Source organism: Phocoena sinus, chromosome 7 (genome assembly GCF_008692025.1).
Source record: "Phocoena sinus isolate mPhoSin1 chromosome 7, mPhoSin1.pri, whole genome shotgun sequence".
Taxonomy (NCBI): Eukaryota; Metazoa; Chordata; class Mammalia; order Artiodactyla; family Phocoenidae; genus Phocoena; species Phocoena sinus.
Genome location: NC_045769.1, coordinates 113,037,912 through 113,050,975, shown reverse-complemented (window position 1 = coordinate 113,050,975; position 13,064 = coordinate 113,037,912). Strand labels below are relative to the sequence as shown.

Sequence of the window (13,064 nt, the reverse complement as noted above, 5' to 3'; positions counted from 1 at the left end):
ATTAATGGGAAAGATAATTTTCCAGACATGGTAGGCTTATTTTGTCCAGGAATTTAAAAGGTAAACTTATTATGTTCCTTTAAAATAGGGCAGTACTTTCTGTGGTTGGCCGGCTCTTAGCTCCCCCTGACCCTGAAAGGCAAGTCTGTGGTTCTCATTGTGTGGGTGAGGAGATGGAGGCCAAGACAAGGGAGGCGTGCTGCTTGAGATGGAACACCTTTTGGGGCAGAGATGGGGTGTATGTCTTCTGTTGTACGGCTCTGACGTTGGGAGGCAAAGCTCATTTTGGGCTCTTTTGCTCACTTTCCCACCTAGGTGGAATTTCTCAGCCCCCCTGAGGACACATAATGCCCCTCTCCCAGCTCAAGATCTGCTGGAAGTCATTTATATCTTCATGAAATTTCAAATCCAGGTAGTTTCTTTCCTAGGGAGAGGTTGAATACCCACTCTCTAATTATGATAGGAACATTTTGTCCTTCGCTAAAGGAAATTTAGACATTGGGACCTGGTAGATAACATGTTCTTTGAGTTTGTCCTTCCAGCATCTGTCCCACTCAGATGGTCAGGGTTAGGGAAGACAGGTGTGGCTATGACATTTTTCTGGCTTCAGGCTTAAACGGACCCTGCCCACTTTTTCTAGTAGTTCTGGCTGCAAGTTAGGGATGAGACTGCGTACCTCTCTGTATACCTGGTGGACAAGGACTGGGGAGCTGGGCATTACCCCTGCATTGTTTCTCAGACTTCTCACTTTGATGACCTCAGATAACCAAAGGATAAAATTTGACAGGCACCCCAAAATAACAGAGTACAAACTTTGATCATCTTATACCAGCCGAGTGACACTGGAATATTCTTTGACCTCCCTGCTCCCTCCATTTCCAATCCTGGAGTCGACCATGGTAATACCCAGTTTCTGTGGTTAACCTGGCCCAGGGAGATACCATGCCTGTTTCTTCCTGATTCTCCATCACAGACTCATCTAGCAAAATTGGCTTCCTTGGTGGGGGAAGGGGAAGATGAGTGGGGGCTGGCCAAGCCTTGGCAGTGGGTGGGGAAGGAAAACAGGAGCTCCCAAAGCAGCCCCCATGGCGTGTGAGCAGGGGGCCAGGGGCTGCTGCCAGAGTCGTTGTGACACAGAGGGGTATGCTTGTGGTTTTTATGGCAGCAGCTTTAACTGTGTGACCAGAGAAATCAAGAGAGAATACCTATCTCTAACTCTACCTATACCTACACCCATACTCATGTCTGTGTCTATGTCCATGTCCATGTCTATACCCCTGTCTATACCCTTGTCTCTATCTACATCTATCTCTACATCTATATCTTTATCTATACCCATATCTTACCCATGGCTCTGTCTATATCTACCCATACCTACACCTGGATCTATATTTATATAGCCTTATCTATATTTACATCTAGACCTGGATATCTTAGGCATAGACTAACAGACAGAGGTGCTAGTGGGACCACACTGAGGAAAGGGCATAGTGCAGTTGTTGGTTCACACCGTGGAGTGTGATTCACACAGGGGCCTAGTTAGATGTATGTGCTTCTTGGGACCTAACTCCCTGCCCCAGTCCCACACAGCACAGCACCCTTTGGTGACCTTGTCCTATCTTGCCCTGTGGCTCAGGCCCACTGGAAGGAGGCCTGCAACTCCAAGGTTAAGGAAGGTGCTGCAGAGTACCTCCCCTCGCCCCCTGAACGCCTGGGGCAGGATCCCATATGTGTCATCTGGTGACTAGGGGACTGCTAAGTGCATTCAGCAGAAGTCCTGTTATTGCAAGAACATTTTAACCTCAGTACCACATGAGCAGAGATTTGCATAATAGAGGGAAAGTTAAACTAAAAGGCTATTAACACACAGTACCCGTGGAAATGCATGTGTCTTGAAGGGCCAGGTCCCTGGAGGTTAATGTACAGGCTTCACAATGGCTTTATTTTATCTGATGCTGGCAGTGGGCCTGGGAACAGCTTAGCATCTCTGTGTCATATTGAAAATGCATTTAGTCAGGTGTCATTTAAAAGGATTGTACTGGGCTTCCCCGGTGGCGCAGTGGTTGAGAGTCTGCCTGCCGATGCAGGGGACGCGGGTTCTTGCCCCAGTCCGGGAAGATCCCACATGCCGCGGAGCGGCTGGGCCCGTGAGCCATGGCTGCTGAGCCTGCACGTCCAGAGCCTGTGCTCCACAACAGGAAAAAAAAAAAAAAAAAAGGATTGTACTATATTTTTTATGTTTATTTTTCATAGATTTTGATTTCAAGATTTTGAATGATCTAATCTTAAATCTGTACAGTTTTCCTTGTAACACATGATCTTATCTTTCAAGTTCAAGTTGCTATATTTTTCATCATAAGGAGAAATTTGTAGTGATTCAAATCACGTAGGATTGTGGACACATTGCAGAAATCAGATTACACTGAGTAAATGAGTTGTGTTTTCCTCTCTCACAGCACAGGATATCAGACAGGATTCTGCTCGCCAAATGCCTGACGGTGTTGGGATTTGTTATCGTCATGTTCTTTCTCAATTCGTTTGTCCCTGGTGTTCATCTTGATATTGGTGAGTCTAATTTTTGGGGTAGCTTTTGTTGATAGGCTTTCCAAGTGACATCACAGTCTGGAAGGGGATGTTTCAAAGCTTGTTCCCAGATGCTGGTGAGGGCTGAGAGGGATAGTTTTCTGGAGGAGAGGGAGAGGAGGACAGAGAGGGTGAGAGAGAGATACATCTCAGTGCCTTGGATCCTCAGCCCCTCCAGGTTTAACATTAGAAGGGATAGAGAACAGGGTGGATAGCATCATCTCTATCATACTTAATAATCAGATCTTCAAACTGTTACCTAAGAAACACCTCTAGAAGAGATAAGAGGTCATATCATCAAGGCCACAGTCCTGCAGTTTGTGCAACCTGACCTGACGATTAGATGAGAGACATTAGTGAAGGGGCCAGAGAATTACAAGAAGTCTACGCTGGTCCTTCTCCTTACCCAATGGTGCATCCATTTTCCCTATGCAACAGAACTCCATTCTCCCACCTGCTCCCATAGATTTCTCTTCTCTTGCTTTCACAGTCTTATGGCTCTCACTTTGTACTTTCCCAAAATCTAGGTTGCGTGGCCCATCCCCACCTGACACATGGCCATCTTGTAGAATGAGTTCACCAGATATCGTGTTTACCCTGGCATTCTTCTACTCTCCATCAACATTTTCATGTTACTTAGATCTTTCTAGTTGATTTAATAGTTATCTCTATTGGTGTCATTATTTAAAACAAAATAAAACCACTTCCAAAACCCACCTCACATGAAAGTATAGATATAAAGTTAAATTTGAGGAAGTGTCAAGGAGCATTTTCTTTAAACAAAATCTTTACCTATGGTTTTCCTTCAAAAGTGAGCTCTGCTAATATGTTTTTATAAAAATTTGACTTACTGCAACATTTGAAGAATATAACTTCTGTAGAAAGCAAAGCTTCTTAACTGTGTAAAATAGATGGATAACATGGTCAGGCTTAGTTATTCGAACAACAGCATTGCTCCTTTAGTTCTTGGCTACCACTAAGAATCTTTATATCTCTAAATATTAAACAAGTACAACAAAATTGGTATTTTGTGGGCATACAGGTTCCATTAGATAATTCTTTTGGGTGTTCACAAATTATTTTGTTGTGGTCCGAGCACGGGTTGGAAAAGAATTTCCAGACACAAGACAGAATGTAAGGAAGATAGGGTTTATTACAGAAGGGTCACTGCAAGAACAGTGGACTGACTTCCCGGTAGTCAGGGAAAGTCGACAATGAGCATGGGTTGCTTGTCTGTTTTTATAGCCGGGGAACCTGTAAGTCATCTGCTGACTGGGCAGAGTACGTATACTTTCAGTGTGCTGAGCGAGAGAAAAACAGGGCAAAGTCTTTCCTTATATGGAATGGGAAAGGGACAGGGCATGGTGCTTGGGAGGGCTCTGGGTCATTGCAATGGTCGCATTGTGACAGAGTGATGGGAGTCCTGTAACTCTTTGTTCTGGCAATATTCGCCCTTTGAGTTTACCTTGTTCTTTGTCCTTGGAGCACACCACATTTCCCCCTCTCTTTATTTTTTTTTATTTTTTTATTTTTTTGGTATGCGGGCCTCTCACTGTTGTGGCCTCTCCCGTTGCGGAGCACAGGCTCCGGACGCGCAGGCTCAGCGGCCATGGCTCACGGGCCCAGCCGCTCCGCGGCATGTGGGATCCTCCCAGACCGGGGCACGAACCCGTGTCCTCTGCATCGGCAGGCGGACTCTCAACCACTGCGCCACCGCGGAAGCCCCCCCTCTCTTTATTTAAAGGGCCAATTCTTTGGCCCTATTGGATCCCTGCTCATGTCTACCTACCTGCCTAGCTCCTTCTCAGGTGTTTGGGAACCCTTTTTGTAAGGAGAATGGCCGACAATCTCTCTGGCTGCTTCTTGCTGGTTGGGGGCATCGTAGGGGCCCTGGGTTCCTGATGCCTGCTCTGTCAGGGTGTGTTCACGGAGGGAGATGAGAGTCCAGGGAATGATAAGAAGGCTTGTTCCAATGTAGTCCGTGTGCCAGCTGGCTGGTACCCTTGTTGTAGCACCATCTGGAAGTGAATCTTTTGAACCTGTTGGGAGATGAACTTAGATAATGTGTTAATAATGCAGGGGCCAAACAACATAAGGAAAGCTATCAGGATTAATGGTCCCGACAAGGGCAATAGCCATGTCCATATCTGGATCCCCACAGAGGAGAGGAGGCTAGAAAGCCAGCTGGGGCCCTGTCCTGCCCTCTCTTTTAAATCTTCTATTAATTTGATGTTTTTCTTTAGAATCTGAAGGTTTTCTTCAATCTGGCTGGAGGTATTAAGCAGCATATCTAATTTAGTAGGGCACAGACACTCTCTGCCTCAGCTGTTATAACATTAAGGACCCTCCTATTTTGTAAGACCACCTCGGCCAGAGAGCCTAGGGCTGACTGCTGTTCTTCAATGGCTGCTACCGTAGCCTTCCAAGATTCCTGGTCCATGATGGTGAGATTGAGAACACTCCTCTGTAAGAGGGGTATGCCTGCAAACCAAAAGAGCCCTCTAAAGACACTATGTATTATGTTGGGCCTATCAAGAATTGGTTTATTGTAAGCATGTCTAGTCAGTGGTTTATTTTTGTCTCTCCCAGACAGGTCTTAAGGCCTCCTCAAGGAAGGACCCAAGGTTGGGAATGCCTCCTGAGGAAGCTAAATCCTTTGTAACGGTCGCCTCTGGGACCGCAGCACTAATTGTGCGGGAGCCCCTTCAAAGTGTGGGAAGATCCAGATAGACCCCGTTACCACATAGAAATGAAAATCCAGTGCCCCTCAAAGATACCCCTGTTGTGGGTCCCTAGAGCCAGGCCCTGACCTTTTGGGAGTTTTCCTCTGGAAATAGACTGGGGTCCCATGGCCTAGGATTAGATTGGGAAGGCCAAACTCTGAGGAAGTAATCATCTATACATAAAGGGGAGAATCCAGGCTCTGACTTATTATGAGTGTGACGGGGGGAATTGGCATAACAAATTTCTGAATATTAGCTGAATTATATTATATTTTGGAGGAGAATCTTGCCAGGAGGTTAAACTAAGTGTCCAGTGGTCACACCGATCCCCATGTATTTAGTTCCAAGGGCCGAGCTGTTTATGGGGATATGGTCTTCATTAATATATTTCTTAGTCTCATTTTTCCTTGAATTTCTCCAACACAAAGTGAAATTAGCTTCATGTACATCATATTTATTTTCCTCTGACCAGGGATTCCACTCCAGGCTAGTCTGATTAAAATTGAGGGTATAGTTACAAAGAGTCATTTAGCCAGCCCAAAACTGGTCCCCGTCCATCCAGGTTTTGGAAACAGAGCTGTGCCTCATCTGCCCAAGCTTGGGCTGATGCCCATATCCTGTTTTTCTCTTCATGAGTACAAGTGGTCAGGACTACATGAATGTCTTGCCAGGTCAGGTCAGAGGCTATAGTGAGGGCCTGAAATTCCTTAATAAAAGCGGTGGGATCCAGACTGAAGGAACCTAACTTGTTTTGAATTTGGGAAATGTCAGACATGGGAAAGGGAACATGGACTCTAATAGTGCCCATGGATCCATTTGCTACTTCCCTTAAGGGAAGCATATTAGAATCTGTTTCCTGGTGTTGGGCAGTCCTCGATCTTATGTGGGGAGGGAAGGGGGGTTTTCGTCCTGGTAAGGGAGTGGCTGTTGGACAGCTGTGGGTTGAGGTGGGGTGGGTGCTGAAGCAAAAGGGGTTGATGGGGTGGAGGACAGGAAGGGTCGAGTAGAGGATCGTCTAGGAGATCTGATGGAGAGGGAGACAGAGGGGGTCAGGGGGATAAGGCAGCAACAGAAAGACACATGCAGCATGAGTCTCTCAGATTGGGATTCTAAGTAAGGGCTATAAAGGTCTGGACATAAGGAACCTCTGAGTCCTTTCCTTGTTTCTGGCAAAAAAGATCAAGTTGGAGGATCATGTTATAATTTAGTATGCCATTAAGAGGCCATTTTTCTTGGTCCCCCAGTTTATACTGGGGCCAAGCTGTGTTACAAAACAAAATGAGCCTCTTCTTTTTGTGATTTTCAGGGTCAAATATTTTTCTAGTTCCTGAGGATACAGCCGAGGGGTGAGTCTAAGGGAGGCCCCCAAGACATAGCAGAACCCATTCTTAGCTTATATGCCATAGAATGGGAGTACTGAGAGTCACCAGCTGACAGAAAGCCATCCTCATTGTTGCAGTGATCTCTCCATGTGATTAATGCACAAAATAGGCCAACAGTCCCAACCGTTGTGTCTGACAGTGAGAGGTGACCCCTGAGCATGTGACTAAGGTACAAACCATGTGACCGAGGCACAAACAGTGCGACTAAGGCACCGTGCAACTCAGGCAAAGAAAGAAAGAGAGAGAGATTCCCAGGACCCACCAGGTGACTCACCATTTGGCGATTCCCTGAAACGTGAAAAGGCACTCCTGGGATGGCTCAGATGCAGCCTGAGCTCCTGTAAGTCAATCCAGATGGAGAAAAAGGTGAAAGTAACATAGAAGACAGGCTGAGGAATCCACCTCGTGGTCCTGCTAGGAAGGTGGCAGCCAAGGGGAGGGGGCTCAGTGTTCTGCTTGAACCAATTTGTGCCTCACAGAGCATGGAAGTTGTCTTGCTGGGGGTAGACACCCTAACAACCTGATCTGTTCCGTGACTCCCTTATCTTTTCACGGGAGTCTTCAAGTGGCAGGCACCCTAATGGCTTTTAAATGCCTGACCCATGCCTGCACAATATCAATTGGCCTAGTCCTCAGAAGGAAGACAGAGGCACCCTCACCCGTTCTGGGCAGCAGTTATTGGGTTGAAGTGAGCCGTGGAGCCTTCGGAACACACCAGGGTGTGGCCCTGGCCAGCGTCCCTGTTGCTTCCACGGCAACTTGCCTGTTCACAAAGGGTCCCAGGAAATGAGGAGAGGAGGTGGGGGAGGAAAGGAGGTGGGGGAGGAGATCCCCCCAAGAGATATCCCCATATGGACCACCAAAATGTCGTGGTCTGAGCGTGTGTTGGAAAAGAATTTCCATACACAAAGCAGAATGTAAGGAAGATAGGGTTTATTAAAGAGAAGGGTCACTGCAAGAACAGTGGACTGACTTCCCGGTAGTCAGGGAAAGTCGACAATGAGCATGGGTTGCTTGTCTGTTTTTTTTTCTTTTTAACATCTTTATTGGAGTATAATTGCTTTACAATGGTGTGTTAGTTTCTGCTTTATAACAAAGTGAATCAGTTATACATATACATATGTTCCCATATCTCTTCCCTCTTGTGTCTCCCTCCCTCCCACCCTCCCTATCCCACCCCTCCAGGCGGTCACAAAGCACCGAGCTGATATCCCTGTGCCATGCGGCTGCTTCCCGCTAGCTATCTACCTTACGTTTGTTAGTGTATATATGTCCATGCCTCTCTCTCGCCCTGTCACAGCTCATCCTTCCCCCTCCCCATATCCTCAAGTCCGTTCTCTAGTAGGTCTGTGTCTTTATTCCTGTGTTACCCCTAGGTTCTTCATCACATTTTTTCCCTTAAATTCCATATATATGTGTTAGCATACGGTATTTGTCTTTTTCTTTCTGACTTATTTCACTCTGTATGACAGACTCTAGGTCTATCCACCTCATTACAAATAGCTCAATTTCATTTCTTTTTATGGCTGAGTAATATTCCATTGTATATATGTGCCAGCCAGGGAACCTATAAGTCATCTTCTGACTGGGCAGAGCATGTATACTTTCAGTGTGCTGAGCGAGAGAAAAACAGGGCAAATGTCTTTCCTTATATGAATGGGAAAGGGACAGGGCATGGTGCTTGGGAGGGCTCTGGGTCATTGCAATGGTCGCATTGTGACAGAGTGATGGGAGTCCTGTAACTCTTTTTTCTGACAATATTGGCCCTTTGAGTTATCTTGTTCTCTGTCCTTGGAGCACACCACACATTCTGCTTGTTTTCTTTATTTTTTCTCCATGTTGGCAAAGGTTATTAAGCTTGAAGGAAAGTTACTGTCTCAGCTACAGGAGCTTTCAAATCTATAATATTTCACTGGTAGCTACTTTATGAGAAACAGGTCATAAAATTGTATTTAAACTTCACCATCATACTTACAATTGTTCTGCTTACAACTTTTTAAAATTGAAGTATATTTGAATTACAATGTTGTGTTACTGCTATACAGTAAAGTGACTCAGTTATACATATATATACATTCTTTTTCATATTCTTTTCCATTGAGGTTTATTGAATATAGTTCCTTGTGCTATACAGTAGGACCTTGTTATTTTGTTTCTAACTTTATTTGAGATTCTACTTTAAAAGAACACATCACATATTTTAAAGACTGAAGAAATGGAGTTTGCATGCAATTTTGTTAGCATTTGGCAGTGGTATTTGTAGAAATCATAATACTTTTAAAAGTTAAAGTCACATCTTTTCCCATATCTATGGACTTTAAAAAATCTTGATTACCATGAAACTTTTTATTTTAGCCTGAGAAGTCTATACTTTTTACTAAGATGTCACATCTTTTTTTGTGTGTTGTTGCATCTGGGATTGAAAGGTTTATTTTGTTTCTGCTTTCAAATCTCGTGTTTTCAGTTAGGATTGTGTACAAATGATTTTATCTGGGGATCCTAGAACACGTAATCTGTATATTTGCATATTCACTGTGATGGGAAAGAGTTAGGTTGACTAAGAGAAAGGTTTGATTAGCATATATGTTAAATGGAATACAGTTTCCTTAGAGTTACAGTAACTCTCTTAATGGGAACAGGGGCAAATTTAATGCAAGATCTTCCCAGGGCTTCAGCAGATAGAGATATGATCGTTCGTCTTTGATGAAGTGCTGTTTTGAATATGACATACTGGGTAAGTTGAGCATAATACAATGTAATGCCATATAACATGAGGTGATGTCACATTACACAACATGCATCATGTAACATGTGACATCATATAACACAATGTGATGCCACATGACAAGGTGGTATCATATAAGGTGCACCATGTAACACAATGTAACATCACATAATACAACGTGGTGTCATATAACACCATGTCATGTCATGTAACAAAACATGACATCATATAATACATTCCTTTATTTAAACATCATAACCTAAGCACAGCAATGATTATCATTATTTTTTCTTCTTACTTTATTTTTTAAATTATCATAGAGCAAAACTGATTTTTCTTTTCAAATTCAAAATTCTATGAACTTTAACAAAGATGTATATTTATGTAACTGCCACTATAATCAGAACACAGAATAGTTCCATCACCCCTCCCAAAATTTCTTTGTGTTATTCTTTTGTATCACCCTCTGCCTTAATCCTGGTGACTCCTGATATGTTCTCCATCACTATAGTTTTGTCTTTTGGAGAATGTCATATACATGGAATCAGACAACCTTTGGAACTGACTTCTCTCACTCAGATTCATCCAAGTTGTTGCAGGTATCAATAGTTCATTCTTTTTGTTGCTGAGTATTCTTCCATGGTACAGATATACCACATTTTGTTTATCCATTGGCCCATTGAAGGGCATTTGGGTTGTTTCCAATTTTTGATGATTGTGAGTAGAGCTACTCCAAACATTTGTGTACATGGTTTTGTGTGAACTTAGGTTTTTATTTCTCTTGGGTAATTACCAAAGAGTGGGACTGCTGGATCATATTGTGAGTGTGTGTTTAGCTTTAAAAAAAGCTGCTGCACCACTTTTCAGAGTGACTGTAGCACTTTGCACTTCCACAGTAGTATATGGGAGCTCCAGCAGCTCTACATCCTCACCATCATTTGGCATGATTAGATTATGCCTTAAATCTAGAACTCATGCTTTATAATCATGTTTACCTCTCTGTCCCCTGGTATCCCCCTCCCCAGCTAGATTCAAGGGCATGGTCCATGTCTTCTAGGCTTTTCTCTACTCAGTGCCTTGTGTTAAGGCCTGACACATTAGTAGATACAATATATAGGTATATGGAATGCATGAACAAACTTCTTACTGATTCTTATAGATTCCAACTTATTTCATGATTGTGAGAATATCATGTGTGGCTGACTCAGCCTGTGTTCTCTAGAGAGCAAAGCCTTGTGTGGGTGTTCTTCATTGGAGAGTATGATCCCAGGAAAGAGAAGTAAGGGACAGAGAAGTAGGGTGGTGAAGGGAGTGAGTCAAAACAAGGCTGAATCACTATCTGGCTACATTATGGGCCACTGGTCACTCCATACAGTAGGATTGTCTGAGAAGAAACACGAGATGTGTCTCAGGACTGTCCATGGGGTTGCAGGGAGAAAGAGGGAACATTTATCCATTGGTCCAAGTTCTTTCCCATGGAATGCCAACTTGCAGGTGCATCCAGCTAATAAATGCATGAAGGCCACGCAACAGAGGAGCCCCAGCTGGGAAGCAGCTGTTGGTGCATGGGCTCAAAGACAAATTTGGTCAGGGTGCACCTGTATGAGGACATGTTTACACAGAGCTGGCCACTGCCATAAACTTCTGGTGAGTGACTGGAGGACCCTGAAGGACCCAAGTGCAATAGGTGTCACAACAGTGAAGAAAGAAAAGTGACTAAGGGCCATGGTCACAATTCATATGCATCTGGCAAAGAGATAGTTCCCCGATGTGCAGGGATCTTTATCTAAAATGTACACTGGAATTAACTCCATATTGCTCAAGCTATTACGTACAGACAGGTCCATAGTCTCCACATGAAATTCTTGGTGCCAGATATGTTTCAAAATTCAGATATTTTTGTTTATATTTTATGAAGACAATTAAGTGTACACACAATTTTATATGATGGAACAACCCCGAGAGGTTCAGGCCCAGCACCCTGTCCTCCGAACATTAGTAATTCTACAGTGAAACCTGAATATTTTCTACAAGGTGGGACAAATTATGACCACAGATAGCCTCATTTCAGTTCAAATCAGGTTTTGTTGAATTTTGACATAAAACATAAAAAATTTGCTTTTCCAAACTTTAGGATTTTAGAATCGTGGATAACTGATTATGAAAACTATAGGAATCAGCAAGCTGGATTCAAAATGTTATCTTTGTCTTTAAAATTTAAAACCTTGATTAACAATTTTCTAGGTCTCCTTCTTTGATAATTAGCTCAGAACGTCCCCCTAGGTTCTCTCACAATGAGTTTGATTAGATTTCAGTTCCGGAGATATTTCTGTAATTATTTCCTTGCTATGGTTTCAAGGAAACTGGTGTTGTCAGTGTCCTTTGGTGTCCTTTGTTGAGAAATTTTATTGTCTTTGTTAAAGTATTTTTAGCTACCAGTAAAACAATCTACTTGATATCAAACAAAATAGGGGATTATTAGGATGATACTGGACTAACCTGCAGACTCCAAGGGACAGTGGGCTCTGTGAGAGAGGGGTTGGAGTGGAGTGGGGAAAGCAGACTTAGGAAGTAGAAAGGCATCCAGACAGAGGACATACTGCTGTCCCCCAGACACATTTTGTTCTCTTCTAATTGCCTCGTGCTTCTCCATGGACCATTTTCTTGTCTTTTTTCTACTCATGGCAGAATAGAGATGGTCTCATTGGTTTCCCAATTTATAGGATCTCAGTTTCAGCCACACAAAGAGAAATGACTATTTTGAATCCCAAATTCCTTGGAGAAGAGTTTGATTGACCCAGGTTGGGTTAATTTCCTTTCCTAACCCAGAAATTATGACCAGGATAACAGGGCCACTTGGAAAACATGGCCACTCAATTTAAAAGGAAAATATAACTAAAATATTAAAAATACCTATAAATTAAGTGAAAGATACAAAATGGACAGGAATCCTGAATAGACTCTTCACAAAAGAAGATATTAAAATAACTGAAATTGGGCTTCCCTGGTGGCGCAGTGGTTGAGAGTCTGCCTGCCGATGCAGGGGACACGGGTTCGTGCCCCGGTCCGGGAAGATCCCACGTGCCGTGGAGCGGCTGGGCCCGTGAGCCATGGCCGCCAAGCCTGTGCATCCGGAGCCTGTGCTCCGCAACGGGAGAGGCCACAGCAGTGAGAGGCCCGCGTACCGCAAAAAAAAAATAAGTAAATGCTGAAATTACCAATAAGCATATGAAAAGGTGCTTAACCTTATAAGTCGCTAGTAAAATGTGAATCTGAACCACAACAAGATACTGCTATATCCACACCTAAATGGCTAAAATTAAAGGCTGACAACACCAAATATTAGAGAATATAGGGCAACAGAAAGTGTCATACACTGCTCATAAGATTGTAAATTTGTACAGACTTTTGAAAATGATTTGGTAGTATTACCAAAGTTTAGGACAATGCATATCTATAGCCCAGAAAGTTTGTTCTTAGTTATATTCCCAACAGAAATGTGTATGTCTGCACACCAAAAGACATGTCTTAAAATGCTTATAACAGCATTATTTATAGTAACCCCAATCTGGAAGCCATTCCATATCTATCAACTCTAGAACTGATAAATTGTGAGATGATCATACAGTGGAATACTATACAGAAATAAAA

At 43.3% G+C, this 13,064-nt stretch overlaps 1 protein-coding gene across 4 annotated transcripts in view; it reads left to right on the top strand.

Annotated features, from left to right (window-relative positions):
- The window catches only part of OCA2 (OCA2 melanosomal transmembrane protein), a 276,122-nt gene that overhangs the window by 152,839 nt on the left and 110,219 nt on the right, over positions 1 to 13,064 (top strand). For all 4 annotated transcript variants that reach the window (XM_032638526.1, XM_032638523.1, XM_032638525.1 and 1 more), the window contains exon 18: positions 2,457 to 2,565. In XM_032638526.1, the coding sequence (XP_032494417.1) occupies positions 2,457 to 2,565 (109 nt within the window). The remainder of the gene's footprint in view (positions 1 to 2,456; positions 2,566 to 13,064) is intronic.